The sequence below is a fragment of the Anguilla rostrata genome, chromosome 16 (assembly GCF_018555375.3).
Source record: "Anguilla rostrata isolate EN2019 chromosome 16, ASM1855537v3, whole genome shotgun sequence".
Taxonomy (NCBI): Eukaryota; Metazoa; Chordata; class Actinopteri; order Anguilliformes; family Anguillidae; genus Anguilla; species Anguilla rostrata.
In genome coordinates, this window is record NC_057948.1 from 356,069 (window position 1) to 379,141 (window position 23,073).

At 41.0% G+C, this 23,073-nt stretch overlaps 1 protein-coding gene across 11 annotated transcripts in view; it reads left to right on the top strand.

The window, feature by feature from the left end:
• Positions 1–10,589: 10,589 nt before the first annotated feature.
• LOC135242406 (NACHT, LRR and PYD domains-containing protein 3-like) overlaps positions 10,590–23,073 on the top strand; it is a 50,247-nt gene continuing 37,763 nt past the window's right edge. For 3 of the 11 annotated variants that reach the window (XM_064313467.1, XM_064313474.1, XM_064313477.1), the window contains exons 1-9: positions 10,803–11,099; positions 12,492–12,637; positions 12,876–12,986; positions 13,502–13,612; positions 14,274–14,384; positions 15,110–15,220; positions 15,419–15,485; positions 17,292–17,631; positions 18,367–20,221. In XM_064313467.1, coding sequence (XP_064169537.1) covers positions 12,579–12,637; positions 12,876–12,986; positions 13,502–13,612; positions 14,274–14,384; positions 15,110–15,220; positions 15,419–15,485; positions 17,292–17,631; positions 18,367–20,221 — 2,765 coding nt within the window. In that variant the 5' untranslated portion in view covers positions 10,803–11,099; positions 12,492–12,578. The other 8 variants (XM_064313468.1, XM_064313469.1, XM_064313470.1 and 5 more) reach the window with 8 other exon arrangements.

The window sequence follows — 23,073 nt, forward strand, 5'->3', positions numbered from 1 at the left end:
TGCTATACAAATAAAGCTATTATTATTATTATTATTATTATTATTAGAAAACTTAATTATTACAAGTTTTAGCGTAGCATTTTTACACCTGTGTGGAATCATTGTTATTGCGCTTGAAAACTTGCCAAATCTACTCAGTTCCTTCTCCATCACCCCATTCTTAATGAAGGGTGGAACAATTGAAATGGCTATTTTTGTGGCCGGTGCTGACAGTGGTGTTATTTGCACAAACATTTCCTTCACCCAGAGACCATTTTCAATCAGCTGACCGACAAGATATTTGTTTTTTAGAAACAGGACAGCCTTATTCATCCTCGACGCCGAGTCGATACTATTATGCCCTACTTGTTCTCCCACTGCCATGAGTATCTCTTCGACAGTTATACCCACCTCAGGGAAAGGGCTTACGCTCCTCCGTCAGGGCGGGACACCATTCCCCAACCCTAAACTGCCGAGCTGGACAGTTCCTACCCTTCGATTTACTGTACTGAAACAACAATAAAAGCAGAAAACCCAAAAGTAAAGTCCAACACGCTTCAGCCAAGTTTCCAATGAAAAGGTAGTTTTTAGGTGCTTGACAGTAGAGGACAATATATATATGTAAGCAAGGCTTTTTACCTGGGCACTTCAAATAAACTACCTGAAGTAAGATACTGGAGCACTCGTAAAGTTTGCGCGTTTATTGCAGGGGGTGACTGACTGTGGCAAACACGCCTGCCACAGGCCACCAAAGTGGCTTTCCTTGGGGCCCTCCAGCACAGAGACACAGGGAGATGATGTTCAAGCAGTCCAGATTTATTTACAAGGGTTGGCAAGATGTTACTGCCAAGGAGCAGATGTTAAAACTGTCATGACAGAGAGGCTCCCTTGTGTGGGTGGGGATGGCAGATTTAACCTGTGTGCACTGATTACCTCACTATGCACAGGTGCAGCCACTCCTGTTCCTGGGTCCAATTAGCCTGGCCAATTCTCTCATTCTCAACCAATCATCCAACTGGCCAGGTCTAATTAGCTTGACCCAGGGCAGGTGTGGCTGCTTAAACCAGCCATCCCCACACCACAACGGGAAAAGAAACACACCGGGTGATCAATGGTCAGCTCATCCTCCTGTAACAAGACTGCACCAGCACCTACGTCGCTAGCATCAATGGCGAGCTTAAACGGCTTGTCAAAATGAGGGGCTGACAAAACGGGAGCATTACATAAAAGGGCTTTGGCATTTTCAAAAGCGATCTGACAAGCGAGGGACCAATGAAACGGGACCTTACCCCCGAGGAGGTCAGTCAAGGGGGCGACTACAGCAGAGAAATTTGGGCAAAACCCACGATAATAACCAGTCATTCCTAAAAATCTCATCACTTCCTTTTTACTAGTCGGAGCCGGAAAACGGTCAATAGCCTCGACTTTGGCGCGCACGGGCCAGACCTCACCACGGCCAACCACCTTGCCAAGGTATGTGACCGTGGCTTGTCCAAACTCACATTTAGCCAGGTTAACAGTAAGGTTTGCATCTATGAGACGAGCAAACAAGGCTCTGATCCGCGCCAGATGTTGAGGCCAAATGTCACTGAACACAATGACGTCATCTAGATATGCAGCGCACCCCTCGAGACCAGACAGCACGCAGTTCATTAACCGCTGAAAAGTTGCGGGGGCGTTACGCATACCAAAAGCCATGACGGAATAAGAGTATAAACCCTGTGGGGTTACAAACGCAGAAATCTCCTTCGCTCTCTGCGTCAACGGGACTTGCCAGTAACCCTTGAGGAGGTCAAATTTACTGACAAATTGTGCCACAGCGAGATAAGCTACAGAATACCTACCGGATCAGCAGATCCCGGACGAGCCCCCAATTATGTTACGGTTGCTCTCCACACCCGCAAACATAAGCGATGCCGACACCAAGGTTTCCCAATAATAACCAATACTTTTTATTATTAGACACCATACGTAAGGACAAAATAACTATACAACATAAGGTGAAAATCCCGACACGGCCTTGGTCCAACGGCGAGGAGAAAATCAAGCCCCCTCCCGAGAAGCCGACTCCAGGCTTCCTTTTATGGGCACCACCACAGGTGCTTCCAATTATCTGAAACAAAAAAACACAGGCCTCCAAACGGCCAGTGCCCCCACCTGACGCGGAGGGGCGTAACACTGTATAATAAAGCATGGGAAGAGGGAAGAATGCCAAGGAGCTGGAAGGAGGCGATAATTATTCCAATAAGGAAACCTGGAAAAGATGCCAGCAGGCCTGGAAACTATAGACCAATTGCCTTGACATCTCACATTTGTAAGTTAATGGAACATATGATAAATGAGAGGTTAATGTATTTTTTGGAAAAAGGAGGTGGCGTCATATCAAAGTGGATTCAGGAGAGGAAGGAATACTATGGATCCAATGTTGTGTCTGGAGAATGAAATAAGGAAAGCGCAAGTAAATAAAGAGACAGTGGTAGCAGTGTTTTTTGATGTTGAGAAAGCTTATGATATGCTATGGAGAGAGGGACTTCTAATCAAACTGCACTTAATGGGAGTCTGAGGGAAAATGTTTAATTAGGTTATGGACTTTTTAGATGGAAGGACTATTCAGGTGAAGACAGGTTCAGAGTTATCAACCCAATATGTTGTGAAAAACGGGACACCTCAGGGAAGTGTAGTAAGTCCAACTTTATTTTCCATCATGATAAACGGCATATTTATGAATATCCCTATGGATATGGGGAAGTCATTGTTCGCAGATGACGGGGCTTTGTGGAAAAGAGGGAGAAATGTTGAACACATAGTGAAGAAAGTGCAAGATGGAATTAATCAAGTTGAAAAGTGGGGAACAAAGTGGGGAGTTAAATTTTCAGTTGAAAAAACAAAATCTATTGGGATGGCAGGTATGCCATCCTGCCAAGTTACGCCTTGGCGGGGGCATGCCCCATACCTATACAGCACCGAGAGTTTGGCACTTTTCAGGGTTCCCCACAGAAATAACCACAGACACTCAGCCCTTAAAAACATTAAATTCTGTACATTCTGACCCAATTTCAACAGACAGAATTCATAAACAACTTCACATGTCCACACAATAAAGCCCCAAACTAAGGGGATTTTGCGTTTTCTCCTTCATCTTCTTCTTCTTCTCTTTCTTCTTCTCATTCTTATTTTTCCTGTCGCCTATCCCACTAATAACATGTCTCCCCATTGGACATTTTACCGACACCCGCCAAATCTTCACCTACACGACCCAATGAAAAACTCGCATACACACACAAAATACCCATACCTTTTTACTCTGAAACATTTTCAGTACAAACAGCTAGTCTGCCTGTGGCCTAGTGGGTAAGGTTACAGTCTTGGGAACACAGGGTCCCAGGTTCAAGCCCAGCTAGGAACACGTTTCTTTAACCTGCTTTTACCCTCACTAATAATTGTCTACTACTTCTCAATTATTGCTTTTGCACCATATCTACCCACCGTTCACCGAACGTATACACTGCATTATGACGTACTGTCTGCACGTTCAGTTATTAACCGGCTACAATATTGCAAAGCCATATGGATTCAACGGGAGCTCTTCTGTGCTTACTGGCCTGTGTTCTTTAAAACCACGGACAGGTTTGCTAATGATATTTCACGCATTGCATAGCTATGTCATGGTGCTGCACTAACAAAGTCCCAGACTGGTAAACCTCCTGTTGAAGGACTGAATACCGCCTCGCCCTCAGGCAGATAATTCCCTCTTTTACACTAACGTTTTCTTACGCTTTTATATTTTCTTTACCAAAACTCACTCATGGCCACCCATATGCATTTCATGATGGCAAATGTATTCCTTTTATTAAAAAGTTACACCGGTTCACAGCTGTGCCATTACTACATTTCTTCACTTGGCTACTGTACAAAACCTTCTTATCAGCAAACGCCACGTTTCTACATTCATGTTACCTCACCCTGTTCTCTATCTAGCCACATACAAACAATTACTACGTATGTACGTTCTGCAACTCCCCATTAAAACATTACATTTAAAAACATGATTCACTCATAATTATAACTACTAGTACTGAACATGAAAAAAACACAGCAGTGCAATAGACTTCACACGTTACTTAACCCTCCACTTTAACAGCTGATGTTTTATAGCGACTGTTATATATACCGTTTGATAAGGAATATAAGCTCGCTCATGGTCACTCCATTTACTTCGCACTATACTCCATGATCATGTCAACCTTCACCTACATGCCCATTCTGCTAAAAACATATTGTTTCAACTACGCAATTTCATAATTTCATCCTAATTTCTCTCACACTGTTGTTATTTCCTCATATGCAAAGCCTGCTGGGACATATGCGTCTGCTCCTATTCTCCACTATCATGTTTTTTACAAACACTAAAAGTGCATCTCCACGAAATAACAGACAACGGAGCAGGACAGAAGGCTACACAAGTTGCGACCTAGGGAGTTATAATTCTATGGGCTTGCTGATTCTTTTGTCAGTCAAGGCTCGTTGGATGGACGTCAAATCCGTGAGTACATACACTGGCCATATTTCATATGCGTTTCTGATACATTTTACACTTATACGCCACCGCACCCTTTGTCACAGCCACTGTTTTACATAGGCTATATAGCAAACCGAAACTGCTAAACCGTAGCCTACACGCTCAGACTGTACAAATTCACATAAGGACAGCCATAATCCACAACCGTTTCTTACAGGGTCACTTTGCATTTCTCACTCTCATAATAAAACGCTTTGCAAAAAGAAATGATATCTCATAAAAAAAACACTTTTTCAACGTACAAAAATGCCAAGTTACTCAAAAGTATTGATATCAAAATGACGTTACGGTACTACAAACAATATAGGCTATCTTGCCTCACCGAAATGACATAAGATGTATTCCAAAGCAATGCTACCCAATATTTCCTCAATAATATTGGGTAAACACACCTGGATTTTGGTCTGAATGAATGAGTTACAGACGGGATAGGTCTTGTATGTGTGAGTAACTTGGCATTTTTGTACGTTGAAAACGTGTTTTTTATGAGATGCTCTTTACAAGAAAGAGACTCAGGGAATGCAATTTGAAATTGTATGGAAATAATTTAGAGAAAGTTGTGAGTTTTCGTTTTTTGGGAGTATATTTTGATATGAGGTTAACATGGAGGAAGCATATTAGATATGTTGTTAGTAGATGTAAAAAAGTGATAAATGTCATGAGGTGTCTTGCAGGATTGGAGTGGGGAGCTGATATAGCATCTCTGAAATATATTTATGTAGCCTTAATTAGATCAAGATTAGACTATGGAAGTATCGTATATGGATCAGCAGCAAAATCTGTGCTGGCGGACCTAGATGTTATACAATCTCGGGCTTTACGAGTGTGTTTAGGAGCAGTTAAAACTTTCCCAGTGTGTGCACTCCAAGTGGAAGCAGGTGAAATGCCACTGTGGTTGCGTCGGAAACAGCTGGTGGCTAACTACTGGGTTAATCTAAGGGGGCATGGAGATAGTCATCCAACAAAAAGGGTACTGCAGACAAGCTAGGAGAAGGAGAGGATGGAAAAATCAAGTTTCGGATGGGCAGGAGATCAAGTGGCAAGAGATATGGGAGTCTATGATAAAGAGTTTGGCGAAACTGTGGTGTGGCCTGTTAGACCTGTCTGGGAGTTAGAAAGTGTGGGGGTAGATCTGGAATTATTTAAGATTAAGCATTACAGTCAATAAACTGTAGGCGTTAACTTACTCTGAGAGATGGCAGTAATGCAACTTTCAAGGATGCAAGCTGCCGGTAAACAACACCGAAGAAGAGCGGCGTATGCTACTGTTTTTTCCGATGTCTGCTAACGTTATGGAACCATAAAACGTTTTTTGTGTAACATGAGAGGCCATATTATTTGTTGATGTAGATCTCGTATTACATTTGATGACAATGTAACGTTACTAAATTACATAGCTATTTGCACAGCTAACGCTAGCTACCGGACCATGTCAATAAAGGCAACATTAGTTTAGACAACGTTGTGCACAGTAGCCATCTCATATCAGGCAACGTTGCGTTAGCTAGCTAGCTAATGTAATTAACATAATCTAATGCCAGCTCATGTCTAATGTAGCTAACGCTACCGACCGGTACCGACCTCGCAAACGTCTCTCGAATGCAACGCTGCAATGTAGCTAACTAAAGGCCACCTCAGAACAATGATTCGCAACGAGACTGGATGCAACTTACAAAATTCCAAGGCGTCTGATTGTAAACGTTCTAAAAACGGCACTTGGCGATTTGACAAGGTGAGTCTTTTGAGACCCCAGACAAAGGCTTCAGACGCTCTGCAACTAACCAGTTCACACCGCTGCAATTTTCTCTGCAACATTCTAAAACCGGTTTGTCTCGTTGCGAATTATCGATCTGAACTGGCCTTAACGTTACCGTTATTTACATTGACATCAAGTTCATTAACATATTATAATGATCGGAATAAAGCCGTATTTTCACAGAGCCGGGGTATAGGTGGAGCAGAGCCGGTTCTGATTTCTGTGTAAAGATGTCAAGCTGGAGAAAACAAAATAAAAAAATACGGCAGTATGGATTAGCGTTGTTATTTTATTACGCTTCCTCATTATGTTCCTTCAGCCTTGATGCTCTTTTTGATGAAATCACCTTTGTTTTTGTTTTATTCTTCTTGTTCTGGTTGCTAATTTAACACCCAGCTCAGCTTTAACAGTTCTCAAACAGTTTAGCTAGCAAAACCAGAAACACCAGGGGCAACATTTTGCAAGGTAGTTGTTTCACAAATATCACACAACAATCATTCACGAGGAAGACAATGTTTATTGTGCACGAGATACATAATTGCACAAGCCACAGCAAATCCCGCGGATTCTTCTCTGCAGTGTAAAGATGTTCATACCGGGCAAAAGGTGGATAAAGACGTCTGTGGAACTTGATTATCACTAATTCTACCCCAGGTCTGCTACAGCATTTTAACCCGGCTCGGCAGTGTAAAGACAGCTTAAGTTAGCCTAATGTTAGACAATGAATGAATGTGTACATAACGTTACTTTTATAACAACCATGTTTAATTCAGTAAATTGCAAGTGTTATCGTTACCGTGGTCCAGGTGCCAACTGACTGACGTCACACACAGGCGACACTGTTTGGAAGTTGGGAAGTGAGGTCCAAAAACACACATGCAATTACCGCTTCTCGCCATTGGTACCGCCAAAGAGAAAAAAACGGAAATCTTTGAGATTGTTATACTGTATTGACTACTCATCAATTAAATATTGAGCATCTTTCATTTATATTCTGTGTAACTGTAAAGTTTTTGTCAGGATTTATTGAAAAACATCCATGATGATGAGCCTTGTGTTCTACAAACAAAGGGGAGATGGTTAGATAATTTATATGCTTGGCTAGCCAACACTAAGGTATGATTTTACCCAAAAATCCAACACACCTGACACAAAATAACAACCGCAAATCCATGTTTCGGTGCCTGGATTCGAGTTGTTTCTGCGAACTGCAGCGATGCATTTGCTTCTATTTTCTTTAGCTTCTGGCTGAATGTAAAAAGATGGCTCCGATTCCTTGTTGAATGTCCATGGACCACTGGTTCTTTGGTAAGTTGTAAGGATCACTGTCGAGTCCAACTGCCTTTAATTTAAGCAGATAATCATTTGTTTTACTCCCGGTTTTGCAGTTTCCTCTATTAAATGCAGCCATGTGGCAGCATGTTTTGCCACTCAGTCGAGACTGAGAGGACGTATTCCCCTGGGAAAGTGACGTCAATGCATACCCTCTAAACGTGGACAACCTGGTGGAAAGTATTACTTCATTACCATGGTTGGAATTGAAATAAAAAAGGAATATAGGCTAACAGTCACAAAAGTGAAACTAAATGGTTGTCACATTGAGATGGTTGCTCACGCTCACCCTCCTGTCCACTCATATTTATCGACATGAATCCCAATTAGTATGATTGTATGAAAATAATTCATTAAATGTAATGCAAGATAGTCATAACATGTTAGGCCTACAAATGTACTACTGTACATATTATCATTCGTAAGTTTTAAACATGAGGAATTAAAAACATAATCTGGCTAAAACGTCTCATATCCCTTTTTTCTTGAAACACAGACTTCCGTGTTATGGTTAATATGCTGATTATTATCTGATTATAAGCCTATGCATAGAATAGCTTAAAGAACCACCACACAACTCAGTCATGTTGATCGTTCGTTTTCGTGAACGGCCGAATTGTGCTTCGCTTTAAATGTTGCTGCCGTAAGGAATTGTGGGACGGCATTATCTCCTTTCCTTTCGTAAAGGATGGTCCAGTGTGCCCTATGCTAAATGAGATAAGATAGGAAGCATTGAAACACCTTTCCTTAGCATTTAGAGAATTTGAACAGCTCGTATCATGGCTGCCACTTAAATACTTTTGGGTCATTTCACTCAGTTAGGAACCTTCCTAAGCAAAAAAGACTATTCGGACGCAGCCTTACATACACACTCATTTGGCCGGCGCCCTTCACCCAGGAAGTATATGTATTCACACAGAAATTAACCAAATACAATTTGATTTTGGAACCAATTTTTAATGAATGCTGACAGGCGCTGACAGACTACCCGGCGCATTGTACGAGTAAAAAAAATGTATTTAATAATTATTTCGCATTTAGGGGGGCGGCGCCCCAGTGCCCCGCATTAAGGAACCGCCACTGGTTAGCATATGGCTGGTGGTGCTTTGGACAAAGTGAGGTTATTAAAGAAATTATGGGTCATGCTGAAACATAATGGTTTATTGTCACGCTATATATAAAAAAAACAGAAACATAAGAGTCTTTACACACATATAAGTTCCAACATAGATACATCCTAATAAACACATACATAAGTCACAACGTGACAAAATTAAATGAGAGCAACATACCAAGATGTTTCCGTACAGACAAGAGAATCTGATAAGCAGGCTTCTCCCAGATCTGCTTCCTTGCTCCCCTTAAATGACATCCCGACCACACCTCCCAAACTCCATATTTCCCTTAATTTGCCCAAATAAGGCCGAACAGAACACTGTGGTGCCACCAACCAGAGATCCCCTTCCCCTTCTTCCCCTGTAGATACAGGGGAGCCATTATCCAAATGATAGTATTAAGATACTTTGTATGACTGCGCGCGATCTCCACCTCATTACATTTTACATTGCCTCAAATGTTTTAATAAAAGCTCACACTTTATTTAACTACAGAACGTCATGCCCCAGAGTTATTAAGGATTCTGTTTGAGGGTGACCTGACCCAATGATGCCACATGGAGGCGCTGTGGCACTGTCCATGAGTGGTGTCCAGCCTCGCGTTGTCCGCCTGGCATGTCCAACCAGCAGGGGGGTGAGCTGTATGTCAACTGATCCCCCAGTTGGTATGTCCATAGCCCTACCTTCAAAAGGGCAAGATGTCTGAAGGATGCAGAAGATTTCTCTCGTGCAATAAACGGTGTCGTGACCAGTCCCATGCAGGATGCCTTGATGGTTTTCCTAGCTGCTGATCTCATCCTGTAGGCATTTATGGCCCCCCACTTGTGTGTAGCAGTGGAACACAAGTAGAAACCAGACGCGACCTTTTACAATGAATTTTTGTGAGAGTCCTTTTGCAGTGAATTTGTACATTACAAGTATATTTACATATATTATATTTATATGTATTGCAAAAATAAATTTCCATGTGGGTTCAGAAAATATGAGTTTCAATATTAATTTAATTCCATCTGCTACTGCGGCTTTTGCCATTTGTTCAGGCTGTGGAAACTTTTTGGTGACGCTGACCATAATTGAACGCTTTCACTTTTAAAAATCAATTTTGTGGGTTAGGGCTATTGGCTTGTGTTGGCTACATCATACTACCTCATGCAGTGTGCAAGAAAGGCTAACAACACACACGCACTTAGGCCTACTCGTAAGTTTTATCACCACTGCAGTGTAGTAAAACAGCATTTTCTGCGAGAAATGCATTGTCGAGCTCACATGCATACACTACTATGCACACACTACCCTGCATTGGCCTATATTATTGAATGCAAGCACAATATTGTTTACTTGAATAATGGTCAGTTAAGTACTTGGAGTTACTAGCTGCTGTTTACTGTTAACTGATGAATTCTTGAAGGCAACAAGGCCACGGTTCTTGCTTTTTATTCTCAACGACATAGCTTTTTAAAACCTTTTGAAGAGTATGTTTTTGAATGTTTTTTTTCTTCAAAAAGTCTGTGTTATAAAACTCATTTGTACTCAATTACCAGCAGTGATTTTTACATCAGCACCACAATGTTCAGTTAACTTAGCTCGGGTAGTTTGCTAGTGAAGCACAGTAAAGGTTTGGTAAAGCAACAGTCTTGTAGCAGATAACAGTGATGCAACCCTTAAACTATAAAGTAACGCCATTGCCCTTGGCTAGGGGTGATTTCGCCTTTAGCTGACTGTTTTGCGAATTAAATACAATGAATGTTTCAGCCAATAAAAAGTAAATAAAAACCGCTTGAGCCAGTAAAAAAAAAGTCCAAACGAGAAACTGAAAGTAAGACGGGGGATGGGCTACTCCTCTCCATTTTAAAGACGGAAGAAAACAGGAAGGAGTAGAAGAAGGAAGGTATAGCTGAAGGGGTGTGGGAAAGAATGAGAATCTTGTACTATAAGTCGCGTTTACAAGCTTAATTCAGTAAAACGCAGACCTGACGCAATTTTGCCAAGGTGTATTACGCTAGTCACCAATGTCCCATTTTGGGAATCAAAAGGTAATTAAAAAAAAAATTTTCACTTTAATTTCAGTATTTTTGATATCTTATTACAATTTTTGCCTCGTTGGATATGACGGAAGTCACAGGCCCTGATGTTTGATGAAAATAGTGTAGGGTAGGCTATATGTTGTCAGCTGCTACTGCAGCAGAAAAACAGATCGAACATTTTGCCAGACAGTATCGAACAGGCATCGACTTTGCAATGAAATCAGATTTGAATCCAGCATACATTCAGTGCTTATTGGTCTGATGACTTTATATCAAGAAGACGATAACCAAGCTATCACTTGGTATCAATACAGGTAAACATAAATACATAGAAGAAACGTGGGTAAACAAAAAATCGAAGTTACGGTTCAGCATTAATTTGTATTACGTGGATACGTTCGTGGACGTAGGCCTCTTACTTTTGTAATTATTAAACGTTTATATTAAATCAGACATTACGTGTGTTTAACGTCATGGTTTTGTAGGAAATGTTTTTTTCCTATTTTTATTTATTTTATTTTGAACTTTTTATTTTTAACAGACGCATTTGAAACGAATAGCTTTTCCGACACATTAATAATAGGTCAATATAAGCCTATTTATCTTTAATTAAGATTGATGGATATAATAACAGTTTGATGGGCACATCAAATACTTGTATGAATCTTGTGTGGACAAAAAAGTCAAAATTAGATTTTTGTTCCATCGTCAGTTTGGGTTTGATTAAATGTAGAATATAGGCAGAATGTTCTGAACTTGACCTGTTACAAAAACAAAAAGGAGTGGTCCAGAAGTGCAAAACATTTGCACCTCAGGGCTTTTTGTTTTTGTATGTTGCATCTGCACCTCAGGGCCGAAAGCTTTTGTTTTTGCGTTTTCTATTTGTTTTTGTGTTTTGCACTTCATAGCCACTGTACACCGAAGTTTCAAAATCGACAAATAGAAGCTCCATATTTACAGTTGGATCCTACCACTATAACAAATGTCTGTTTAGAATGATTTCAGTCAAAATGGCTTTATTCAGAACAAGCACCTAGAATTCTCTAAATGACATTGTTTAAAATGCATAGACAGATTATAGGCTTGTACGAACTGTGAAATACAGTGGGGAATCTTCAGTGTTATGGGGCTGTTCTGCTCCCACTGGTCCTGGGGCCCTTGTTAAGGACAACGGCATCATGAACGCTGCCCGAGTACCAGGACATTTTAGCCAAAAATCTGGTTGCCTCTGTCAGCAGACTGAAAGCTGCAAGTACTATAGATCTTCCAGCAAGACAGTGACAAGCACAGAGTACAATTTACAAATAAATGCTTAAACCACCAAAGAAACATCATTTAGAAATGGCTGGAGTCTCCAGATTTGAAGTCCATTCAACACTTGTGGTTTTAATTGAAGAGGACAGTACATAAACACAGTTAAAAAAATACTAAGTATATGGAAAGATTCTAGTTGTAGGAAGGGTTTAAGATCTCTCCCAATGTGTTCTCCAGTCTAATAAAACTCGATATAAAAAGACTCCATTATTCCTGCAAGGGGAGGGTGCACAAAGTCCTGACTACAGGGAGGGGCAAGAATTGTGGCAAATAATTTCTGGAAATAGAGCCTAATTAATTTCCAGTCAACAGTAAATATACTCTTTAAATATGTGTTTCTGTTTGGATTAGTGTGTGTGTGTTAAATGTGTTCTCATTTTGTGTGTTTTCAGATTGCCTATTTTAAGTAAAGACCCACATGTGGTCTAACCTGGTCTGATGTATTCCAGTCTCCTTAGATAGGGGGAACTGTTTCCAAAATGAGCCTCTCAGGGGAGCCAGAGACCAAAGAAGAGATCCTCAGCACTGACAGAAAGAGGTATACATGCTTGAATCAGATATGCAATGTGATATGAGATAGTGCTGCAGTACAAGGATGAGTTTAACTGTAGTAAAAGGATGAGTTTAACTGGAAGCTCTGTCTCCATGTGCTGTGAGTTAGAGCTGCAGTAAGAGGATGAGTTTAACTGGAAGCTCTGTCTCCATGTGCTGTGAGTTAGAGCTGCAGTAAGAGAATGAGTTTAACTGGATGCTCTGTCTCCATGTTTTGTTCACAGAGTCCAGGCAGAAAGAGCAGGGTCACCTGCACCCAGCTGTCTGTCTATGAAGAGTGAAGAATCTTTGGGTCATTTAATCAACTTCAAAGGAGAGTCCACTGTTGATCAAAGGTTAATCAAACATATTTCTGTTGACACTGTTCCTTTATTATATGTCACTGGCACATTTCAGGTGTAAGTCGGTGTATTATATCATATTCAACTCGTAAGTGGGGTGTATTATGAGATATTCAGATATCTGCTTACTGCAGCTAACTCACAGCATGAGTTTAACTGGAAGTTCTGTCTCCAATTGTGAGTTAGAGCTGCAGTAAGAGGATGAGTTTAACTTGAAGCTATGTCTCCATGTGCTGTGAGTTAGAGCTGCAGTAAGAGGATGAGTTTAACTGGAAGCTATGTCTCCATGTGCTGTAAGTTAGAGCTGCAGTAAGAGGATGCATTTAACTGAGTTGGAGCTGCAGTAAGAAGATGAGTTTAACTGGACGCTGTGTCTCCATGTGCTGTGAGTTAGAACTGCAGTAAGAAGATGAGTTTAACTGGAAGCTCTGTCTCCATGTGCTGTGAGTTAGAGCTGCAGTGAGAGCATGAGTTTAACTGGAAGCTCTGTCTCCATGTTTTGTTCACAGGGTCCAGACAGAAAGAGCAGGGTCACCTGCACCCAGCTGTCTGTCTATGAAGAGTGAAGAATCATTGGGTCATTTAACCAACTTCAAAGGAGAGTCCGCTGTTGATCAAAGGTTAATCAAACATATTTATGTTGACACTGTTCCTTTATCATATGTCACTGGCACATTTCAGGTGTAAGTCGGTGTATTATATCATATTCAACTCGTAAGTGGGGTGTATTATGAGATATTCAGATATGCTGTGAGTTAGCTGCAGTAAGCAGATGAGTTTAACTGGAAGTTCTGTCTCCAATTGTGAGTTAGAGCTGCAGTAAGAGGATGAGTTTAACTGGAACATCGGTCTCCATGTGCTGTGAGTTAGAGCTGCAGTAAGAGGATGAGTTTAACTGGAAGCTCTGTCTCCATGTGCTGTGAGTTAGAGCTGCAGTAAGAAGGTGATTTTAACTGGAAGCTCTGTCTCCATGTGCTGTGAGTTAGAGCTGCAGTAAGAGGATGAGTTTAACTGGAAGTTCTGTCTCCAATTTTGAGTTAAAGCTGCAGTAAGAGGATGCATTTAACTGAGTTGGAGCTGCAGTAAGAAGATGAGTTTAACTTGAAGCTCTGTTCCATGTGCTGTGAGTTAGAGCTGCAGTAAGAGGATGAGTTTAACTGGAAGCTCTGTCTCCATGTGCTGTGAGTTAGAACTGCAGTAAGAGGATGAGTTTAACTGAGTTGCAGCTGCAGTAAGAGGATGAGTTTAACTGGAAGCTCTGTCTCCATGTTTTGTTCACAGGGTCCAGGCAGAAAGAGCAGGGTCACCTGCACCCAGCTGTCTGTCTATGAAGAGTGAAGAATCATTGGGTCATTTAATCAACTTCAGAGGACAGTCCACTGTTGATCAAAGGTTAATCAAACATATTTATGTTGACACTGTTCCTTTATTATATGTCACTGGCACATTTCAGGTGTAAGTCGGTGTATTATATCATATTCAGCTCGTAATTGGGGTGTATTATGAGATATTCAGATATGCTGTGAGTTAGAGCTACAGTAAGCAGATGAGTTTAACTGGAAGTTCTGTCTCCAATTGTGAGTTAGAGCTGCAGTAAGAGGATGCATTTAACTGAGTTGGAGCTGCAGTAAGAAGGTGAGTTTAACTGGAAGCTCTGTCTCCATGTGCTGTGAGTTAGAGCTGCAGTAAGAGGATGAGTTTAACTGGAAGCTCTGTCTCCATGTGCTGTGAGTTAGAGCTGCAGTAAGAGGATGAGTTTAACTGGAAGCTCTGTCTCCATGTGCTGTGAGTTAGAGCTGCAGTAAGAGGATGAGTTTAACTGGACGCTCTGTCTCCATGTGCTGTGAGTTAGAGCTGCAGTAAGAGGATGAGTTTAACTGCAAGTTCTGTCTCCATGTGCTGTAAGTTAGAGCTGCAGTAAGAGGATGAGTTTAACTGAGTTGCAGCTGCAGTAAGAGGATGAGTTTAACTGCAAGCTCTGTTTCCATGTACTGTGAGTTAGAGCTGCGGTAAGAGAATGAGTTTAACTGGAAGCTCTGTCTCCATGTGCTGTGAGTTAGAACTGCAGTACGAGGATGAGTTTAACTGGAAGTTCTGTCTCCATGTTTTGTTCACAGGGTCCAGGCAGAAAGAGCAGGGTCACCTGCACCCAGCTGTCTGTCTATGAAGAGTGAAGAATCATTGGGTCATTTAATCAACTTCAAAGGAGAGTCCACTGTTGATCAAAGGTTAATCAAACATATTTATGTTGACACTGTTCCTTTATTATATGTCACTGGCACATTCCAGGTGTAAGTCGGTGTATTATATCATATTCAACTCCTAAGTGGGGTGTATTATGAGATATTCAGATATGCTGTGAGTTACAGGCCTGCAGTAAGCAGTCGAGTTTAACTGGAACCTCTTTCTCCATGTTTTATTCACAGTATCCAGCAGTCACTGGAGTCCCACTCTTTAGATAAGAGTTCAGTGAAATCATTTTCCGCAAAACAGGTGTGAGATCTGATTTTTTATCTCATTGTTTGTAATTAATTATAGGTTTATTCGTACAGTAAATTTATATAATGTGTATGTAATATGCAATACATAGATGTTTTCAAGTGCCTAATGTGGCACATAACCTTCAGGGTTTCCGCCAGATAAGTTGTTAGGCCCGGTAGGAGGTATCCTTTGACAGGGCCCAGCGCGGCCCAGCGGCCAAGCGTCTTTTTTGATGGGGGTCGACGCGGGCCAGCGACAGACTGATGGCAGCATTAAGGTAGGGCCCTATAGTTTCTTTGATAACAGAATCACGGACGGAATCACGGAATTAAGAATTTAAAAAAGCTATAGATTCCATAGGGCCCTACATTAAGTCAGTGCTAAAAGCTGACTGGAGATTTGAAAATATGACTACATAATGTGAATGTTGTTATAAATAAGTCATTTATTCTACACACATTTTTAAAAAACCAACAACTATTTACAGCATAACAAAGTCTTACAAAGAATCTGACAACCATGTACAGTCTTGGAATGCTGTATTTTCAACAACAACAACAAATTAAATTCAATTAAATTCAATAATATCAAAGTTTTTGCGCTGAACAAAAAACTTGAAAGAAGTCCTGATTGGCTACTGATTCTTACAGCCTTGGAATGCTGGGCACATTTCAACAACAACAAAATAAATTATATTAAAATAAATAATATCAAGTATTTTGCACTCTACAAAAACTTGTATTCAAGTCCTGATTGGCTACTGAATCTGACAACAAGCCTTGGAATGCTGTGCACATTTAAACATTTAAAAAACTCTCTAAGGTTTTTGGCTTTTGCACTAGGCTACCTTTCCTCCTTGACATTATCCCTAAATGGCACAAAGGAAGTATCTGTGTTACTGACTGTTTGGCTAGCTAGTTAAGTTAGTTACATGACCACGTTGTCATAAAATTTTTCCCGACCGTGAAAACTGCCTGACTGGTTTATTTTGCCCAGACGTGGCTCCTGAGTAAATCTATCATTGTTTCCGTTGCAGCACTTTAGACACAAGCAATATCGAAAAAATCCTGAAATTTCTTCTTACCGTGAAGAGTGCCTGACCCTCAACCGTAGCGTTGTTTTCCCCAAAGATAGTATTTCTAGATATAGCCTAATTTTGCCGCTGTGTTAACACATTTCTACGGTTGCCAGTCAGGCACTCTTCACCATAAGAAGAAATTTTAGGATTTTTCCGATATTACTTGTGTCAAAATCTGTCCAAAATGTAAACAAGTCAGACAGTTTTCACGGTCGGGAAAAATGTTATGACAACTAAATAATAAATGGTGGCTTGCTAGGTAACGTTAGCTTGTGATAGTTGGAAGCATCAAGTGTTGAACGTCACAATGAGGGTAAAGAACACTGATCTCAGACCTGCTGTTTTCCTATTGTGCGTTCATATTTTAACCAACAGATGTCGCTGGTGAGCTTTTCAACTGAGCCTCCCCACTGTAACTGTAGTTTAAAAAACATCTTAAAAATACATTAAAAAAAAAAAAAAAAAAAATTCCCTGATGCTCAGGCCCGGCGGGGGGTCAACTTAGGCCCGGCGGGCCACCGGGCTTGCAATACACTGGCGGAAACCCTGACCTTAATCACACTGATACTGCACACTTCTTCTTGTGTTTATTTCACACTGATACTGCACACCTCTTCTTGCATTTATTTCACACTAATACAGCACACCTCTTTATGCGTTTATTTCACTCCGATACAGCACACCTCTTCATGTGTTTATTTCACTCTGATACAGCACACTTCTTACTGTGTTTATTTCAGTCTCTCCTGCGCACTCTGATGAAGCTGAAGAAGGATGGAAAGTTGAAACTGTTTCAGAGCCATCTGAGTCAGGATTGCCCAGAATGCTTTAAGAGTCTGTCTGAAGATTCTTCTGTCCTGGTTAAGTTTATGAAGATGAAGGAATTATTCAAAAGTCATCGAATTGAAGGTTACCCTGAATGCACTGAGAGAGAGCAAGAGGTTCCTGAGGCCCTGTACATAGTTGAGAAGTTGCTGGAGACCTGTGGCAATGAGAGGTCTCTCAAGATCACCCTCCACATCCTGAAGAACATGAAGCAGAAGGATATCGCCGACTCACTGGAGAGAGATGAGCAGCACAGTAAGAGTTCTCTCTCATTGCTAATGTGTGTCCATTCAAATATTGAAATTAGTTATAGCATCTACACATCCATAACAGTGTTTTACATTTACAATATTACAAATAGAAAACGTCACAAGCAATGCGCACACGAAGGCATTTAAAATCAAACTATGTAATGAAGCAGTGATTATGGGGGTAAGCAAATGTACATGAGATTAAATGTCCCTGAGGGGGATTCAAAACAGGAACCTTGTGCTCGAAAGCTGGTAAGTACAACGCTGTCCCATAAATTTGAGTTAGCATCCAGGGCTAAAGAGCTCTCAGGATAAAAAAATATTAGATTGTAAAATAACCATGTGACCTTTGAAGACAGTATTTACCACAAAGACAAATCTACATTATAAACCCAAAAAAAAGAAATGTAAAAGGACGATTGAGCTTAAGTTTTTCCTTCATCGTTATTGTACAAATGCATGCATTTCTGTTTTTCGCTGATGTTGGATTTATTATGGATTACAATTCAGAGGTATGCAATACTGTGTGTGAGGTGTGTTACACACTTTGACAGAGGTGTGCATCGCTGTGTGAGGTGTGTAACATACTGTTAGAGGTATTTAGCATTTTGATACATGTAAAATACTGAGAGAACTGAGTGCATTAACACTTTTATTGACCGTTCCATCTTAAAATCTGTTATTGAGTGGGAAATGTTTACCATATTTTAAAGGTAATTAATTATATTTCCCTTTTCAGATGAACCCATAAAAAGAGCCCAGCAGGAACTGAAAACTCATCTGAAGAAGCAGTTTGAATGCATATTTGAAGGTTTAGCAAAGCAGGCCAACCAAACCCCTTTGAATGATATCTATACAGAGCTCTACATCACAGAGGGGGGAAGTGGGGGGGTTAATAATGAACACGAGGTCAGACAGATTGAGACAGCATCCAAGAGACAAACCACACAGGAGACTGCAATCCTCTGCAATGACATCTTTAAGCCTTTACCTGGACAAAAGAAACCCATTAGAACTGTGCTTACAAAGGGCATTGCTGGCATTGGGAAAACTATTTCTGTGCAGAAGTTCATTCTGGACTGGGCAGAAGGAAAAGCCAATCAGGATGTTGATTTCATCTTCACTCTTCCTTTCCGAGATCTGAATTTGAAGAAGGAAAGAGCATTCAGTCTGATGCAACTTCTGCATCACTATTTTCCACAACTGAAAGAGATAAAAAGTATTGAAGGTGATAAAGTCAAAGTTGTGTTTATCTTTGATGGTTTGGATGAGTGTCGACTTCCTCTTCATTTCCAAAGCAATAAGTTCTGCTGTGATATAACAGAATCATCATCAGTGGATGTGTGGCTGACCAACCTCATTAAGGGAAATCTGCTTCCCTTTGCTCTCCTCTGGATCACCTCCCGACCAGCAGCAGCCAGTCAGATCCTTCCTGACTGCGTCCAACGAATGACAGAGATACGAGGGTTCAATGACCCACAGAAGGAGGAGTACTTCAGGAAGAGAATCAGAGATCAGAACCAGGCCAGCAGAATTATCTCACACATAAAGTCATCCAGGAGTCTCTACATCATGTGTCACATACCAGTCTTCTGCTGCATTTCTGCTACTGTTTTGGAGACAATGTTGGGTAAAGTAGAGAGTGGAGATCTGCCCAAAACACTTACTGAAATGTACACACACGTTCTACTCATTCAGACTAATGTGAAGAAACAGAAGTATCATGGCACCAATGAGACAAACTCAAAGAAGATGTCAGCATCAGATACAGAAATAATCCTGAAACTGGGACAGCTGGCTTTTCTACAGCTGGAAAAGGGCAATCTGATATTCTATGAAGAGGACCTGAGAGAGAGCGGCATTGATGTCAGTGAAGCTTCAGTGTACTCTGGGGTGTGCACAGAGATCTTTAAAGAGGAGTGTGGGTTGGATCAGGAGAAGGTCTACTGCTTTGTGCATCTGAGCATTCAGGAGTATCTGGCTGCCTTGTTTGTGTTTCATTCATGTGTAAATGAGAACAGAAATGTATTTAGAACAGAAGAATCAAAATCTCTCAGTGAGAGAGTTGAGCTGTCTGAGTTACACAGGAGTGCAGTGGATCAGGCCTTAGAGAGTAAGAATGGACACCTGGACCTTTTCATCCGATTCCTTCTTGGCCTCTCACTGGACTCCATTCAGACTCTTTTAGGAGGTCTACTGACACAGACAGGAAGCAAATCTGATGGAGGAAGATACAAAACGAGGCCCAGTTTATTTCTCAGTCTATGGTCTGAAAGCAGATCATTGAGCATTGACATAACAGTCCAATACATTCAGGAGAAGATCAGGGAGGAATCTTCAGCCGAGAGGATCATCAATCTGTTCCACTGTCTCAATGAACTGAATGACAACTCTCTTGTGGAGGAAATCATGAATGCCCAGGCATCAGGAAAACTTTCTGATAAAGAGCTGGAACCACACCAATGTTCAGCTCTGGCCTTTGTGTTACTGATGTCAGAGAAGATCCTGGATGAGTTTGACTTGAAGACCTACAACACATCAGCAGCAGGTCATCAGAGACTGGTACCAGTAGTCAGGAGCTGCAGGAAGGCCATGTGAGTATTACACCATTAATAATATAGATGTCTGACTGCATATTTTCACCCTTTATATTCCTGGTCAGAATAAAGTGCAATCAATTGTCGGGTAAGTGAAAATTTGGTTTAAAAAGAAATCATTGCTTAACCTTCCTCCAGTTTTTGGGTCAAATCTGACCGATTTACAACTTTTGTTTTCATTGCCTCAAGACCTTATGTTTCCCTCCACACTAGGTATTTGAACATATAAAATTGCTGATCACCACTTTCATTGAATTTTGAGTGGTTTAGTCAACTTTGTCACACCTGTGGTGTTCCGGGTCTAAAATGACTGCCATAGGAAATGAATGGGTAAGACTACATTATGTTCATCCAGCAGATGGAAAACATCCCCATACACACACCCACTCACCCACACATCCACAACCACAACCCCCTCACCCCCACCCATCTGCACCCCACCCTTTCATCCCCCCCCCCCCGTGCCCCCCACTGTTAAACAAAATTTGGTGATGATTTATGGTTTTTGTGTTAATACAAGAGCGGTTAAAACAGACCAGCGAAATTTGGCCATGAACACAATAATAAGGGGGGGGAGCAACAAACAAAATTAAAATTAAAAACTAAAATTATGATGAAATAGTTCAGTCTCTTCATGGTAATACTACATGATACTACAACTCCCATGACCACTGTGTGGATAGTGTGTGCTCATCCCATTGACCCTGCACTTTACCCTCTCACTCTCGCCTTCCCCTCAGTGGGAGAAGGTGAATAAGGCCAAAATCAAACATCCAAACACGGCGCATCATCCAAAAATGTGTGTACATTTTCTTATTGTGGCTTCAAAGTATTCGGTTAGTGACACTACGGCAGGGGAGAGCGTAGATTCATATTTTCCGGTTCTGAAAAGACAGCAGTGACAATGATTGCAGCATCAAACACAAACAAATTGAACTGTTTGGCCATAATGATCAGCGCTATGTATGGAGGAAAAGGTTGAGGCTTTTAATCTGAAGAACACCATCCCAACTGTGAATCATGGGGGTGGGAGCATTGTATTGTGGGGGTGTTTTACTGAAAAAGGGACTGGTGCATTTCAGAAAATAGATGGCATCATGAAGGAGGAGGATTATCTAGAAATACTGAAGCAACACCTCAAGACATCTAGAAAGTTAAAATTTGGTCAGAACTGGGTCTTCTAGCAGAACAATGATCCGAAGAATACTTCCAAAGTTGTAACAAAATGCCTTAAAGACAACAAAGTGATAGTATTGGAGTGGTCATCACAAAGCCCTGACCTGAATCCCATAGAAAATTTGTGGACTGAACTGAAAAAGCGCGTCCGAGCAAGGAGGCCCACAAACCTGACTGAGTTACACCAGTTCTGTCAGAAGGAATGGGCAAAAATTCCAGCAAAGTATTGTGAGAAGCTTGTGGAAGGCTACTCCAAGCATTTGATTCAAGTTAAGCAATAAAATGGCAATGCCACCAAATACTAACAAAGTGTAAAATCTGATAGAGTATAAAAAAGCTTAAATAAATCTCTCTTAGTTATTGTTTTGAAATGAGATCTTATGGAAATAAAAGTAGATGCCCTAATTGAGTTAACACAGGAGATGTATGGTAACATGAAATGTGTGCAGTTGTCAAAAATTCAGTTTAAATGTCTTTAGCCTAGGCGTATTTAAACCTTTAGCCTCAACTGTACATTGTACAATTACGTATATTTATTTTAATCAACAAAGTTTAATCAACAAAAGCTCTGTTTTTTAGTTAAAACAAATTCATGTTTTATATTAATCTTTAATGTCTCTTTTGTCTTCATAAAGTAAAGCTGATTTGTGACAGTAATGTTTACACTGCAGCTGGACATTGCTGTTTGCACATGTGAAGCAGTGTAGTACCACTCTGGTCTCTGCTTTATTCTGATATGGCCTGACCCAGAATCTCCAACATAGTTCTTGTTGATAGAGTGAAAATAGGAAGGTTGAGGAATTGTAGGGTATAATGGGTGCCAGAGTGAGGTCTACTCAGGGAACTGTTAAAATGACCTCTGCACCCAGTGCCTGTTCTTGAGTTCTTGAGGCTTATCTCAGGGTAAAGCAGGATTTGAGTTCCTACAGACCTTTGGAATTCTTGGTTACATGTAACACCAGCAGACCTATGTTATATGTAAACAGATCACCTCCTTGCCATCCAGGATGTAATGTGTGTCCAGCTTTAGTGTGTTAGCTTGCAGTGCTGTGGGATGTTTGTCACAGAAAACCGCAAGTAAAGGAGAAAAATGAATCTGAAAGACCTTTTCCATCTTCCCTTTGGTTGGTAGCTGTACAAAACTGCAAACTCAATGTCCACCCTGACAATGTAATCCATACCCAAAATGCTCATATGAAACAAGTATAATCTATACCCACTTATTCCTGATTAGGGGAGGTACTGGAGCCTATCCCAGCATGCATTGGACAAGAGACAGGAATACACCGTGGACAGGTCACCAATATATCACAGGTCACATACACCATTCACTCATGCACTCACACCTATGGGCAATTTAGAGTCTCCAATTAGCCTACTTACATGTCTTTGGATTGTGGGAGGAAACCGGAGTACCTGGAGGAAACCCACACAGACACAGGGACATGTGAACTTCACCCAGAAAGTCCCAGGATTCAAACCCACGACCTTCTTGCTGTGAGGCAACAGTACTACCAACTGCACCAGACAGTGCTACTCTCTTCCCCACCGTGCCACCCTGGTATGAGGATAATTAAGTACATTGTTTGAGATTCCCTTAAGTGCCATCCCATATTCCACACTACTTTACATTTTCTAGTTCTCCCGCAGGCTCTAAACAAGGGACTTTGTCT